This window comes from Lissotriton helveticus, chromosome 1_1 (genome assembly GCF_964261635.1).
Source record: "Lissotriton helveticus chromosome 1_1, aLisHel1.1, whole genome shotgun sequence".
In the NCBI taxonomy this organism is placed as follows: Eukaryota; Metazoa; Chordata; class Amphibia; order Caudata; family Salamandridae; genus Lissotriton; species Lissotriton helveticus.
The window spans coordinates 335,880,308-335,896,930 of record NC_136057.1 but is presented as its reverse complement, the minus strand read 5'-3'; the positions used below and the strand labels follow the sequence as shown (position 1 = coordinate 335,896,930).

General features: G+C 44.0%; 1 protein-coding gene across 1 annotated transcript in view; it reads right to left on the bottom strand.

The window, feature by feature from the left end:
• The window catches only part of LOC144762184 (uncharacterized), a 32,976-nt gene extending 21,085 nt beyond the window's left edge, over positions 1-11,891 (bottom strand). Inside the window, exon 1 of the mRNA XM_078647343.1 lies at positions 11,716-11,891. Within this exon, the coding sequence (XP_078503469.1) occupies positions 11,716-11,891 (176 nt within the window). The remainder of the gene's footprint in view (positions 1-11,715) is intronic.
• Positions 11,892-16,623: the final 4,732 nt, after the last annotated feature.

Here is a 16,623-nt window from a genome sequence, read left to right as displayed (position 1 = left end):
GAATTGAGATAATGCAACTCTTAGGTTTTGTTTCGGAATCTACTTAATATCTGGCTTTTCTGAGCTTCAGTAGGTTTTCTGGTCCTTTTAAGCTAGCGCTAGGAAACTCTTGTTTGGTTCTATGTGCATTATAAATCTGATTAATTGAATGAATGTTTGAAGCAAACATCTCATAGAGTGTGCATTTCAACCTTTTCCATGAATATTCATATGTCATCGATGCACATGACACTTACATTTATACTTCCACAGCAGTGGGCATTACACACCAAAATTTGCACCTCAGCTACTCTTTATCCTGCAGCGTAATTTGTAGTCACTGTATCAACATGGTCACGTTGAGCATTATTTTTAAAAATTTTACTTGCTATTAGAAGTGGTGCATATGTTTAAACATCTGAATCTGAAAGCTGGAGCAAAATTTGTAGAGAGGATGAGTCTTCCGCTGAAAATGATATTCTAGGATTCCATAAAAAAGGATTACGTGTAAATTGACTGGGCCTGAGAAGGATTTTATTAAGGAATCGGACAGCAAGAGAGACAAGATTTCGTGGAAGGCTATGCAGGTTTTTCAAATTTGATGTGAGAAGGAACAGTTTTGGCGTCCTCAGAAGGTGGGATGGAGTGAATGTGTACAGAGAATGGAAGTTGTGGATGAGCAAATATTTTCAGGGAAGGATCCTGTTATTTCTGGGATTTGTTATGTGTGCAGAAAGAATGCTTATACTCAGCTTCCTGCAAAATGAATTGGCAGCTATTACCTAGCTTTAGTATTTACTAAGGTGTATCATGTAGATGACATAAACAATAAAGTAGTGGTGACTCATGAACGAAACTAGCGTAGTGCCTCTCAGGTAGCAGTTTATTTATTTATTTATTTATTTATTTGCATGTTTGTATGGCGCTGTGAATCGACTCCCGAAGGAGTATCTCCGCGCCTTTGGCAGCAACTAAAGAGCAGAAACTAGTCATAATATAGTAAATAGGCGAGAGGCCTACTAGAAATTAAAGAGGAACGTTTTAAGTTTTTTCCTAAAAGGGAAATGTTCCCTACACACTCTAATTTCCTTCGGGAGTTGGTTCCACAACTTTGGGCCAGCTACCGATAGAGCCCTTCCCCCCTTTCTTGCCTTCATGGCCCTAGGAACACATAGCAATTCCTGATCTCCTGATCTCAGGTATCTAGACGGCACATAAGGGATGAATTTTTCAGTAAGGTAACCAGGACCTTTTCCAATCAGGCATTTGTGGATGACACAGCAGATCTTAAACAACACCCTCTGCTTTACTGGAAGCCAGTGCAGTTTGGCCAACAACGGTTTTGAGGGAGTACGAGGCGGGACATTTAGGACTAGTCGTGCAGCCGTGTTTTGCACAACCTGCAATCTAGCAAAGATGCCCTCATTGGCAGCCAGCATTAAACCATTGCAGTAGTCCAGCCTGCTTAACACTAGTGACTGGACCAACGTTCTTCTGGTGGTATCCGGTAGCAGAGGGAATACTCTCCTGAGAAGCCCAATAACATGAAAACATGAGCCCACCACTTGATTAGTTTGTTGTGTTAGGGTAAGCTCATGGTCCAGTTTCACTCCCAGATCTTTTACCACTGTTTTGGGCTCAGGGACGGGGCCAAGATCTTGAGGCCACCAGTCCGGAGTCCATAAGCGTTTGGCCTCTCCGAAGAGCATAACCTCGGTCTTGGAGACGTTGCACTGCAGGAAGTTAGACGCCATCCAACGTGCCACCTCCTTCATCCCCCGGGCGAAGGAGTCAAGCAGTTGACATCTTTGGCATTATGATTCCCTTTATAGGGGTAGTTTTGAAAGATTAAAGATTAGAAAACTGTCTACATTGGTTGACCGCCTAGTTACTAACACAACTGGAACTTTAACTGCTATTAACTCTAAGATTGTAGCAATAAGAGCAATGGTTTTGCAGAACAGGCTTGCCCTTGATAATTTACTAGTCAAAGAAGGCGGAGTCTGTAGCATGTTACACACCCAACATCGCTGCACTTATGTGCCTAACACCAGTGATGAAATTAAGAAGTGTGTTAATTACAATTTTGAGTTTTCCAGAGATTTGAAGGCTTTGGAAGAGACAGGTGACTGAGAAGCAATATGGAAACTGTGTTCTGAAGTTGGCAAATGACATAGGGCCCGATTCACAGAAAGAACTAAAGACTCAATCCTAAACTTACTACTATTTTGGTATTCACAGAATGCACTTACTACTTTTGGCATTCACAGAATGAACTTACTACTTTTGGTATTCACAGAAGTTAGGATTTTGTCTTAAGTTTGTCGTAAGACAAACTTAAGACAGACTTAAGACAGACTTGTGCACCAGGGCCAAACCTATACCTCGATAATCGGCCCAGCCCCGCCATACCTTCTGCTGTTTTTGTAGCAGCCCCTAGCCTGGAACACCGCAGTCGCTAGCCCCATACAGTGGTCCATGCCCCTACTGATGGTGGTGTATCCACTTTCCACATTCTGGCTATGTCAGACAGGTGTCTCTTATAACAGTTCCCTCCTCTTACCCCTGTACTATGAAGGATGATCAGTTTAGGGTATAATGAGAAATCCCAGGAGAGATCACCTCCAAACCAAAAACACTCTAGACAGAAGACCCAGACCACAGTGGATTCCTACTAGCTTCTTGATTTCACTTTTGAAGATAGCCATGAAGAAGAACTATTTCGTATTCAGGAGGCAGTTCTATTACCAGTGTAAAGGAGTTGCCATGGGTGCTACATATGCCCCAAGCCTAGCTAATATCTTTATGGACAGGTATGAAGAGGAAAACCTCTACAACCAGTTCAACCCATACCTGAACAAAATTGATATTTGGAAAAGATACATCGATGATGTTATAATGATATGGTCTGGCAGAGAAAATTACTTGATGGAATTCTATTCATGGCTGAACAGCAGGAGTGGCGACATCCAATTCACAATGACCCATAGCAGAGAATCAATAGATTTCCTGGACCTCACGATCAAGATGGAGGAGGGACTACTATATTGCGATCTGTATCGCAAACCCATGGAGAGAAATACATTGTTGATGTATGGTTCACATCATTCAAGGAATTCAAAGGACAACTTGCCTTATGGGCAGTACTTAAGACTAAGGAGAAACTGCTCCCAGAGAAAATAATTCTTCAGAGAATCTGATTACTTGACAACACGATTGAAGGCCTGAGGGTACCCCTCTGGTCTCTTGAAACGTGCCAAGAAACGTGCCTGGTACCACCCCAGAGATCAGTTGCTATAGATTAAAGAAAAACCCAAGGAGACCAGTAACATTTTATGCGTCACTATGTTCAATACGAAGAGCAATGAAATAAAAAATATTATATGAAAGTATTGGAATCTGGTGGCAGGTGAGCTACAGACGGTGCAGCACCCTTTGTTTGCATTCAAAAGGGGAAGGAACATAAAGGACACAGAGGTTAAAGCCTTCCCCGAACTTCCAAAGCAACCGGACCTAAGAAGCTGCTTGGGCCTCTCACCATTGATAGGGCATCGCAGGTGTGGGAATTGCAAGACCTGTGATTACTGTCAGGAGGGGACAAACTTTACGCTTAACACCAGAACATACAAGTTAACACACTTCACTAAATGTAACAGCTCACATGTAATTTACGCCATCACCTGCCCCCGCGCACGGATATACATTGGACAGACAACCCAGAAAGTCATAACAAGGATCCTACAACATATGTGTAGAATCAGGTGTAGAACTTTGGGGGCAACGTTAGTGGAGCATTTCAGCACACATAACCACATGCCTGAGGACATTAAGTGGTTGATCATTGAAAAGATAATCCCAAACGCCAGAGGGGGGTCCATTACCAAGTCCTTCAGCTATAAGGAGTGTAGATGGATACATCTATTAAACTCAGTACATGATGGGCTCAATGAAAAAGAGAGCTTTAGTATCACTTATGCATCACCCCATCTTCAACTCTCACTCCAGAGAATTGGCATACCTCGAACCTTATGACAACATAGCATAAGGTACATCGTACCATGGTCATGCAGTTATTATAGGAATTTATGATTTTATTCAGTTGTGAATTTGGCCTGGTGTAAATGTAATCTAAGAGAATACTCCACGAAATATCTGCCTGTAAGGTGCTTTGAGGAAAACATGGTTTTACTCTGCAATGAATTCAGCCTGTGTACCAATGCACCTTGAAATTACATATGTACTGTTTAATTTTGTAAATAATTAATATGTATTCATTATTTGTTGTCCAGACTGACTGAATGTGCATCTTAGATGGTTCCAGTGAGAATGACGCTTGTCCACCGTCATTAACACTGAAAGGATTATTGTATTATTTCTACTCAAGATTGATGCAATACTAAGCACCTCAATTTGTCTTGTATTGCGAACACCACTTGCATAATGCATATGTTTATTGCTTGATTAACCGTTTTTGAGATGTTCCCGGTTGCAACACAATGTCAACATTTATGTAGATATAGCGCCGTAGGAATAACATATAATCCTTAAACGCCCTGGGAATATATGATAAATCAATCGAGTTATTTTAACTGAACCACACGCCTATTTTTAACTGCACGAAATGTCTATGATAGAATCATTCTTTGCATCCATGAAACATGACCACTATCCTGCACGGAACTGTGCTTACAGTGGTTGCTATGCAACCAGGCGACACGCAGACCTCGGCACGTACTCACGCCTGCCAAACGAGCATTCCAATCCACGCATACAGTTGGTTGACTAGATACGAAGTGACGCGCTGACCACGTAACGTCCTCGCGGCTAACCAGTTTATACAAGCCTCGCATGTTCGCGGCGTTTGGTACTGGAATCAGCCGGTGCTCAGACAGTGAGGAAGGAAACGCATCGCCTCTGTAGCTCATCCGGAGTTTAAACACTGAATCCAAGGTGAGCATGCCGTAATAGGCAAGATATCGTAATGGGAACTGGAGGATTCCCTTAAAAGAATTTGATAGAAACATTGCCCATAGGTATCATGCTGGAGATTAACTGGATGGACCAAACTAATTGTTGTCCTCCATTTTCTTCTAGATCGCGTACATTGAACAACGCGTAGCACTGATGCAAACGATAATGTTAAGAATAAGAGAGAGGATCTAAGTGACCTAGAAGGCTCTTTGCTCATAAATCGGGTGAGTGATTGGTCAGATGTGTCCTAGGCCTTCCTAAATAAGTGAAAGGTTGAATGGGTTATTAATTAGCATACCCATTTGTTACAGAGAATCCACCTTCAAGAGAGCCAGACTCCTTGTCACCATAAATAATAAGTGACTATTTCACAAGTCAAGCGTGGGTACACCCACGTGGGGTCCCCAAAGGTGAGTTTACAATTAACCATCCCCCCTACTAGCTTTGGTTAATATTGCAAATCCTTACCTGACAGGATATTAATTTAACCAACAGGCGGTTCATCCCCCCTCTCTCTTCCCCCCAGTCCTGATGAAGACCCGCATTGACCGTAAACTGGGCTTTAATAGGGTCGAAACGTCGACGGCGTAAGCTATTGGACCAGCTGAGAGTATTTTGTAACACAAGCTAACAGAAGTGGCATACAGAAATAACTGCAATTTAGTTCTACACTGACCAAATAAATATTTCTCTCTCCCCCCGTCCCTACGCTCACTTGTACATAAAGTCACAACATTTTTGTCACCATTGCACAATATGTCACTGCGCACTCAATATCACGTTCATTATACTTGATGCGCTGTTCTGTATTGTACTTGATTTGTTATCAGTTGAAATAGGGTGTTTATGAATGCAATTAATTCATAAAAAGATTTTTATATACCCTAATTGGTTTGGATTTGCAATTTTGTTCTGTGTATTGTTAGGATTGATTCAACTAACGATGAATGAATTATTGAAGGAATTATTTGAATTTGGAAGCAATTAGGTCTCAAACCCGACAGAACCATTGTTTATATAATATAGTACGGCCCAGGTTCTGAGGGATACTGGGTTACCCCGAAGTGATTTACATTTTGGAGAGTTTGGAATCAAGGTAGTTTGGGTTGTGGGTATGCAGAGCTTTGCCGGTGATGCAAGTAGTCTTGAAGATACATCTCCCTTCGATGGGAAGCCTGTTGAGGTTATTTAAGGACGGAGTAATGTGCTCAAATTGTTTAACTCCTGTTAGTAGCCGAGCAGCCATGTTGAGAACTGCTGTAAGGGGTGCAAGGTGGGTGTTTGGAGTTCCTGTGAGGATGGTGTTGCCATAATCCAGTTTTTAGAGGACAAGAGACTGCACTACTGTCTTAAAATCGTCCAGCGGAATAAACGTTTTCATTTTCTTGATATTTTTAAGAGTGTACAGTGCTCCTTTGGCTGAGTTCTTGATATGGTTTTTTGTTGCCAGATTTTTGTCTAGAGTGATGCCCAGGGACTTTACGCAGTTGGATAGTGTAAGAGACCAGTTGAGGGCGTCCAGGTTAGTGAGCCAACCTTGGATTGAAAGGGAGTTGTTTTTAGGGGAGATAAGTATTATTTCTGTTTTGTTGAGGTTCACCTTTAAGTGGTTGGTGTTAATCCAAGATTGTACCTTGATTAGTGTGTCTATCAGATGAATGACATCACACGATGAATTAATGTTGTGGTAAAGTTGGGTGTCATTGGCATACAGGTGATATTTAACACATGCTTGGTTCAGGATAAGAGTAAGGGGTTCCAAGAAGAGACTGAAAAGGGAAGGGGAGAGAATTGAGCCTTAGGGGACACCATGGGGAATTGTTGTTGGTTTCAAAAGACAGTAGTTGATTTTTATTTGTTGTGAGCGATGTTGCAGGTATGAAGTGAAACATTTAAGGACTGTGCCATTGATACCACTACAGTTCTTAAGGTTCTCAATTAATGAGGGTTGGTTACCAGTATCAAAAGCTGCCGATAAGTCAAGTAGGATTAGGAGGCAAGTGTCACCTTCATCAAATATTTAGCAAAGCAATCTCTGTGCTAAATCCTTTTCTGAATCCTGACTGGAAGGTGTCAAGTAAATGGAATTGCTCAATAGGGTGGTTGAGTTGAAGAAGGACGCATTTCTCAATTGTTTTGGCTAGGAACAGGAGGTTAGTGGTAGGTCGGAGGTAATTAAAGTCATGGGGTCAGCCTCTGGTTTTTCAGTATGGGTGAGATTTGCCCAAGTTGGAGGGAGTTAGGAACAAGACCTGAGGAGAAAGAGGAGTTGATGATTTTAGTCCAGAATGGGGCGATGATACGGTTGAGGTTTTGTACCAATGTGGATGGGAGGGGATCATTTGAGTGGGAAGTAGGCTTCAAGTTTGCAAATTATATTGTCGGCTTCAGTCTCTGATATGAGTTTGAAGTCAGACCAATACGCATCATTTTTCAATTGACGGGAGATCAGAGTTGACAATAGTTTTTCTTAGGTGCATTTGTTCAATAGTAGTCTGGGGTGGGAGCAACCATTGGGGAAAGTGAGTCAACGGGGTGGGTTGATAAGGAAGGCGGATTTTTGACTAGATTATTGGTTTGCTCAATTTTTGCTACTTTGTCAGTAAAGAAGTTGGCAATTTCTTCACAACGTTCTGAAGTAGCTGTTATTTAGTGAGGGGATGTAAGTGTCCTTTGTCATTTGATCATGTTGAAGAGCTATCTGGGTCTGTTCTTGGCTCGGTCAATTTGGATAAGAAAAAAGGAGGCTTTTTCTCTAAAGATAAGTTTCTTATAAGAAAGCTGTGCAGATCTTAGGAGTGTGAGGTGTGTTGTAGAGGGATACTGTCTCCAGGATCTTTCTGATGGTCTTTGACCAAGACAATCTAATACAAATACTCTATGACGCAAGCATAGAGGGGACTACTTTCTACTGGAGCACGTCCTACATTCTGAACAGAACAAATGTCATCCATAACCCCCTTTCTCATCCAAACCATACTTCACAAAAACAGGGGTTACTCAACGCTCAATTATCTCACCCATGCTTTTCAACATTTACTTGAAGTCATTTCTTGCACTGATCAATGAATTTCACCTCACATGCTATAACTATGCAGAAGATATGCACATACACTTTAAACTGGAAGCCCCAAAGACATTGGAAACTAACACATGTTCAATTGCTTCAGAGCCATAGATCAGTGGATGACACTGAGCCATCTCAAATTGAGAAATACTCACATGTGGTGATTGGAAAAATTATGACCCTCTCGCTGTCTGACCTGATGATCTGAGAACACCACCTAAAGTATTTAAGGAAGTAGGAAACATCAGAATTACCATAGACTCCAAGCTATCAATGAATGCCCAAGTGGACAAACTCTGTGATGCATCTTCCCCCACCTGGGATTTCCATACAAGGTCCAGGCTACTATCTCTCTTGTTCTGTCCAAACTCAATTATGCCAATAGCATCCGACATGGATCATCTTTAACAACTATAAAAAGACTAGGCGTGAGCTTGCCTGGTCTCAAGATGGCCGCAATGTGAATGAGCTCTCGCAATCCTATCATTATCCTCATCATCCGTGACCAAAAATGCCACAAAACCAAAGATTGCTGACAGCGTAATCATTAGTTGTGCCACAATACCTCCAATGCTAAGAACGACCACTGCAAAGGGTGAAAATAGGGCCTGACCTGGCAGCGACTATGCCACCTGCTCTGACACTGGTGTGGCCCGAGCGGCCTGTGTACTGAATCTGTGGGTGTGGAGGTGTGGGGTGACGGCTTTGCCTTGGTCCCTCTGACCATGCTCACCTGTTTGGGGCCGAGTCTTCGCGTCGCTGGATCTGACTGCCTGAGAGGTCCCGCTGGTTGAGGTTGGGCCTGTGCTGCGCTGGAGGAGTAGTGGGTGGAACGGGGGAGCTCAGAACCTGCTGCAGGAGTGTCCTTTGCCTTCTAATGGCCGATGCCAAGCTGCATGAACACTGTAGAGAAGTGTGGCAGCTTAAGGAACCCCTCCTGCAGGGACTGAGATTAATGATCATGCGGAAAAAGAATTTCGACAATACCTGCGGGCGTCGATGCGGGAGGCGGCTCCTGGGCATCAGAACCCTCTGATGGCCCTGATGATCAGAACAGTGCCTGTGGAGTTGTCGGGGTGCTAGCACTGACTGACAGCAGGCGTTTCGAAAAGCGATGAGACCTGTGCTGCGTGGGACTGCTGTGCTAAGTGCGAAGGGGCTTGTGGAGCAGGGGCAGGACCCACGCGCATTGCTTAGGGATCAGAGTTCCTGCGGGGAATCTACATGATGTGTGGAGCACCATTGTGACGATAACACCACCACTGCCTTTTGTTAGCACTTGCCAGCAGACAGCTGTCCCACACCCGTTGGAGTCTGGTAACTGGGATCCGACACTGGGTTAGAGTGGGGTGCGTACTCTCCGCCTGTGTGACCTAGCTGTTTGGGAACCTATATCCGATACAGGCCCACAGGACAATGGGGAAGTCAGACAAAACCCACACTAAGATACAGTTGGACCAACGTAAGTCAACGAGGTTGAGAGTAGATGAAACGGATGTTGAATTAGGGAGCCCTGAGCCAGAGGGATCTATGCCACATATTAGAAACCATGCATCAGAGCCTATCTACTAAAGATGGCAAAATTGACTCTCTCTCCTATCGTATGGACTGCATGTTGGAGAGGATGGACAAGCATGCCAAGAGAATTGACATGGTAGAGAAAAGAGTCTCGGACATCGAAGACCAAAATGCCGAAACTACTATTGCTAAAAAATAGGTTGGGAAATTGGTGGAATCACTACAAGCAAAAGAGGAAGACCTTGAAGTGCGCTCAAGGCACAATATTATAGGTAAAGTCAGTCTCCAAGAGTCCACCCCGACTGGCAACATGGAGCTATATGTGGAGGCTTTACTCACCACCCTCCTGGGCTGCAAAGTTTTCTCTCCCGTTTTTGTAGCGGAGCGAGCACACCGATCGCTCGCACCAAGGCCTCCCCCGTGTGCTCCGCTGTGCCCCATAATAGCGCAAGTATTAAATTACCGGGACAGAGACGCCCCACAGCAAAAAGAACGAGAACTCCAAACACTGCAATACTAGGGCTCTGAGCTTTCACTGTACCCAGATTTAACTCCTCAGGAACAGGAGACGCGCAGACAGTTCGCACTCATCAAGCGTAAGCTAAGAGAAATGAATGTTGAATATGCCATGCTCTATCCTGCTCACTGGAAGGACACAATTGATGGAAAAGCAAAACTGTATATGGATCCGGAAAATGTGCAACAAGTACTCAAGGCCTACGTCAAATCGTCAGGAGGCAAGAAGACACTTGAGAGAGTGGGAGAGGATAACAATCAACTGAGCCCACTGGATCAAAATGACTGAGACTCTGTAACTGGTCTGAATGTGCTCTATTGGTCTCACTATATCTACAGGGGTAGAAGTGACTATTCAAGTTAAGGGGGGATACCTGTACCAATTTGTCGCAAGCATAAACAGTGTTGCTTAGCAATGTGATATTGGAGGGGTTGCTCATGTCTAAATAATAGTCAGCTGAAAAGTAACTGCTTAGATACTTGTAATTGACACAAAGTGTATTTTTGCCAAAAGATAACTATGGATTAATATATGGAGAGGAAGTATAGTTGTAGCGATGTTATAGTTTTTGATATCTGAATGGGCAGTCACTAACCTATAGTGTGCCACGCACAATAACTAGCATGGTTATTAAGTTCTGAGGGTGGAGATAATAATGTCATGTCAACAGTTGACGGACGCGTCGTGGGAGGGTGTGGAGGGGATTACTGATTATGTATTGATTTCTGGAGGCAGCACGGATACGATCATATGTACTCATTCTAACACCTATGTGTACACTGTGAAATATGTTTTCTGGTTGGAATATGAGTGGGGGGTGACCTAACAACCACACAGGGGGGGGGGGTCACTATCTGACTTTTTTAACCTGGAAGGTACGGGGGCTTAATGATCAGTGCAAAATTTGCAAGGTGGTCTTATATCTGCACAGCCATCACATAGATGTGGCTGTGCCGCAAGAGACTCACTTGGCGCCCTGTCACAGGGCTACTATCGCAGAGAAGAATGAAAGGCTTTTGTGTTGCAGCCGGTTTCACATCACATGCAAGAGGGGTCCTGGTTTGGGTCCGACAGGGTGCAAGTATCATGTTACGATCGGTCGCCATAGACACTGAGTGAAGGTTTGTTGTTGTTCACTGCCGAAGCAGGAACCTTGAGATGCGTATAGTTGGAGTGTATGGTCCGAATTACGATATTCCCCAATTTTATTGCACCCTGCACAATAAACTTACCACACACTTGAAAATACCCACCTCATGGGGGGGAGACTTCAACTGTGTACAATCTCCTGAGCTTGACAGGTCAAGGGGCCCAGGGCGTTCCTCCTCTGCAGCAGCGCGTGTGATTGCAGCTATAGCTGAGACAGATGGCTTGGCTGATGTTTGGCACCACCGCACTCCAGCAGGTAGGGAGTACACACAGTACTCATCTGTACACAACATACATATATGTATACACTACTGGCTAGCTTCTCGTGATTTAATACTGTTCATAACAAAGTGCGAATGTCTGCCTCGCACGTATTCTGACATTCCCCGGTTACGCTACAACTGAAAATAGACGACCTCCAGCCCAGGACCCGAATGTGATGCTTTCCTCAGTACTCATTGCTAGACAAGTTATTGAAGTATCAAAAGGAATATATCTTTTCTTTGCCACTAACCTTGATAGTGTCCCAAAAATGTCCACAATATGGGAGACTTTTAAAGTCTTCATTAGGGTGGTGGGTATATCAAACCAAGCTGGGGTGCTGCGCTCCATTAAAGGAAGAATGAAGAAACTAGAGACAGAATTAACAGACTTGGAGCGACAACTGAGTGTGGAGTCTTCCCCTGACATCCTAGCACAGATTAAAACTAAAATAGATGAATATAACGACGAGGCCCAAACTGAAGTAGTAGATCTAGGGGAATATGCAACTGCGATAATTTATGGGGAGGGGAGAGACCACGTGCTACACTGGCAGCACTCACCCGACGGGTCGGGGGGTTCAAATGAACTATTAAAGCTGTGTGATGAGAATGGTACAACACTAAACAGGGCTGCACAGATAGCGTACAGATTTCGCTCAAATTATACAGAGCTATACACATCACACGCGTTCGATTCGGATGAGAGGGATGAAGAATATTTATCATACATAGCCATGAAATGGATTTCGAATGCACATAGGGAACACTTGATTGCGCCGTTGTGCCCCACTGAAATAACCGCAGCATTGAGTACATTGTCCATTCACAAAGCCCCGGGGTCGGGTGGGCTCACTATGGCATTCTATAAAGCCTACCAGGATCAGATGGTTCCACACTTGGTAGATCTATTTGAGGGAATGGCCACAGATGGCATCATGTCCCCTAGCATGAGAGAGGCCACTCTGATTACTCTGTTAAAGAAGGACAATCCTCCACAACAATGCTCATCGTACCGACTACTCTCGCTGCTTAATACGGCCACCAAAATATTTGCCAAAATATTTTCGAATCGGCTCAGCCCTTACTTCCCAGAGTGGTGGCCCTGAGCACACTGGTTTCGTACCTACTTGGTCACTAACTAATAACCTACGAACTCTTTTTGGTGCAATGGTCGGTATCTATCCGGAGTCCAGTGCTGCGGCAATTTTTCTCGATGCAGAGAAGGCCTTCGACTCTGTTGAGTGGCAATTCCGAAAAGCGGTGCTGCGATGCATGGGGGGTAAAGGAGATCTTTATTAAGCTAGTGGGTGTTCTTTACATGCAACCCATGGTGTGGGTACATGTAAACGGACTTCTCTCAGAACCTATTCATATCACATGGGGCACGAGACAGGGAAGCCCACTCTCCCCCTACTGTATGCGCTAGCGGCGGACCAACTGGCGTGCGCATTGTGCAAGTATCATGGTCACTGCAGAATAAGACTACCACAATACAATTTGTTCCGTTACGTAAACGAACCTGCAAAGAATCTAATGCCAATACTCCAGAAGGTGGTGCGCTTCGGACAACATTCTGGCTTATGCATCAACTGGAGCAAATCCATTGCGTTTTCACTGACTCCCTCTCCTCTCCCAGTGATGGTCACTTATCCCATTGAGTGGACTTCGGAACCGACTCGCTATCTAGGGGTGCAAGTACATACTGACCTGGACATTGTTATCCGCAAAAACTAAGGGCGGGCGATACAGAAACTCTCCAAATCTATTGAGAAATGGATCATACTGCCTCTATCCCTACTGGGTTAAGTATCGCTCCTGAAAACGATTGTATTACCCCAGTTTCTCTTCCTATTTGTTAATATACCCATATCATTGCCTAATTCCTTCTTTCGCACACTGTCCCTCCTGATCCGACTTGTTTGGGCAGGGAAACAGCCACAAGTTAAATGGGATATACTAATTGAGCTCTCTTTTTCCATCTGCATGACTGTAGCCCTTATCGCGCCAGGATACTCATGAGTAATTGTGCGCGTTACAAATCCCATATAACATAACATAACATAACATAACATTCAGCAGGGGGACTTAACGCCCCAGATTTTGAACTATACTACTGTGTGGCACAGCAGATGCATGCTTATCAGTGGCTACACAGACTCAAGACAATCCACAATGGTTCATTGAGAGGGAGTTATTGCACCCCTTGTCATTACCACAGTTTTTGTTTGCAGAGCCACCCAATTCCTTTCATGTAATTGATTGACCCAGTTGGGTGCACCAGGAATCTGCTCTGGAGGTCCGCTGGCAAGCAGGCCATGACTCTGCTCTACTCTCCCGAACTACCACTTGAGCTGTGCAACTGATTACCAATTGGGAATGGGAGGGAATTCCACTCAGCAATGCGCGGGCTAGGAATCAATGCTGTTGGGGACCTATTTCAAAATGGGATGGTCAAGCAGTGAGATAAACTAAAATCAGACTCTTTAGACGCCCCGGCTTGCTAAATTTCATTACTTTCGCGCACGTCACGCACTCCGGGCGATACTGGGGGAGGACATATGGGAACCGCAGGAATGCACACCTCTAACTTATTTAAAACATGCCAAATCCCCACCCCACATGATATCAATTCTGTACACCCTCTCCAATAAAGCGTCCGGGCCCTTAAACACAAAAGCATCGCTTGAGTGGCGTGCGAAATTACAGATAGACATTACGGATGAACTGTGTTCATACTGCTGCACAAGCACGAAATCCGTCTGTCAAAACGGCAAACATCGCTTAATACGCTTTAAGTTCTAGCAGAGAGTTTTCTACACCTCAGCTCGCTTGCTTGAGTATGGCCTCAGAGAGGATGAGAGATTCTCGAGGTGAGGGGTATCAGATGCACATTTCACACATCTTGCCTGGAGCTGCCCTGGAATACATGGGTTCTGGGAGTCAGTGCACACCGCCCTGCAGGACATGGCAGTGGTGGGTTTGAAGCTGGCTCCTTTGGAGGCCCTGTTAGGCTACACTGAAGGGTACCCTAAGGCCACGAGGAGGTTGTTATCCCTGGGGATTTTAATGGCTAAGCGCAGGATAGCACTGCGATGGATGGGAGACCAGCGGCCACATTTAAGGATTGGTGTGCTGAGTTAACCTATTGCAGTGTACACTCTGAAAATGGCAACGCTCTTATGCCTGCGCGAAGTGAACTAAAGAAGATATGGGACCCGTACATGGTATATTTCACTGAACAGGCTGCAGCGGCCGAATCAGAGGACGAACTGAACAGGGCGGGGATCGGTTGATTTAATGATACCCAGATACAAGAACCCCAATACGCCCAGAGGCTGCTGCACCTTTGATTTGACCTCAGATTTTTAAGGACATAATTAAGGACCTGATACTTGCATTTTTACATTGGATAAAAGGTAACAGACTAACGTGTCATTAGAGAGTGCCTGTGTTTCACAACCTCTCTTTCTTCGTTCTTGTCTGTTTTATTGAACTCTGACCTTCCTCCTAAATAAACGAATGACCCACATAAGCTCTAACAATGCTTATTTTTCATGTCTGTGTTTTGTATTTTTATGGTCAAACTTTTATAATTGTCTTTGGCTAGCGAAAAAAGTTGATGATGATGACAACTGACAATCAAAAACGCTTAACCATACTTATATTCCCTCTCCTGGGATGTTGCAACTGCTTCAGGAAAGCTGGAACGCCACTGACACTCCAAATGGGTCCTTGGAGGCTGGGGAACATAAACTGGGTCACATTTTTACTATTTCAGAATCAGATTTAGACTCCGTAACTTAAGTCTCAGTGGAAACCATTCTCTGTTACCAGATTGTGTTGCAGTAACTTGCACCATGCAGACTTTGGTGCAAACTGAAGTTCAGGCTGCACTCACACGGATGAATCTTTAGTTCAGACTGAGGCTGACATGACAATCAATGCATTTCAATAACACGAAGCACATTAGGACTCACAAAGACAACAGAGAGGGTTAATTTTGCAAACCATGAATGTTTATTAAGGGATTAGCAAAGTTACAAACTCAAATCATCAAATGAGTTGTAATTCAAGGGCCAGTACATGAATGCATTATTCAATATATTTCAAAGCAATTAAAATCATAAATGCAAGGACAGGCTGTTACAAAGTTGCCTCAAACTAACACATAACACACTTAATTTCCCATGAAGGGAAACCTTAGACTGCAAAGCTAGGAGGAAGTCAGTGAAAATATGGGCAAAGTCAGGATATTAAGTGTCAGCATGAAAGCTTCTAAAAGGCAGTAGGTATGATTCAAGTAAAGTTTCTTCTGGCAAATGGGAAGGGTATCTCCAAAATAAGACTGCACTGCATTGGTTTAAATCGTTCTTTTTCTATCTTTCGCTTCACGTATACATATTTCCCATGAAAGGGACTAATCAGGTTAAAGTACATTTCAGTAAACAGTCATCAGTTCCACAAGCTAGATTGCAATGGAATCTAAGGGGGATATTCTCAAGAACTTGTGATAAATACCGCAAAGTTAGCTTAATGCAACTCTCCATATCGCAGTCCATCGCGGGAAAATTACGCCAGGCTAACTCAGTATTCACAATGCGGAGGTACTATGCGATAGCCCCACAATAACGCATCAACTGTCCGCATTAAAGTCAACGCGACGCTGCAAAAATGTTACACTCCACCACGAAAATAGTAGCGATGAGGAAAATCGCGATACAAACATCAGCGATAACCAGCGAAAGGCCTGCAATTTCCATGCGTCATGCTTGGAAATGCCCCATAAAAGCAGAGTAAAAAATACGGTGAGATGACAAATGTACAAGCACAACTCCACAGCCGTGATGTAGAACAAATGACCATTATCCCGCATTAGATAGGCATCCCCTCACAAACAGTCACAATGCACATTGACATGCATTCTGTATGTAACCTGCGCCAATGCAGAAACATACATGGGACACACTGTGAAACCACATCTCCTCTTCACATTGCAGAGGAACAAACAACTCCCCTGCACACAGACGTGCAATGTCCATGACCAGACAATAATGAAAGCATGGACTAATGTAGGGGCAGTGACTCCCCCTCTCATACATGTTGCCCATGTCATGGGACTTGAGTCACAGGGTGCATCCCTGCATCATGGCGGCACATAT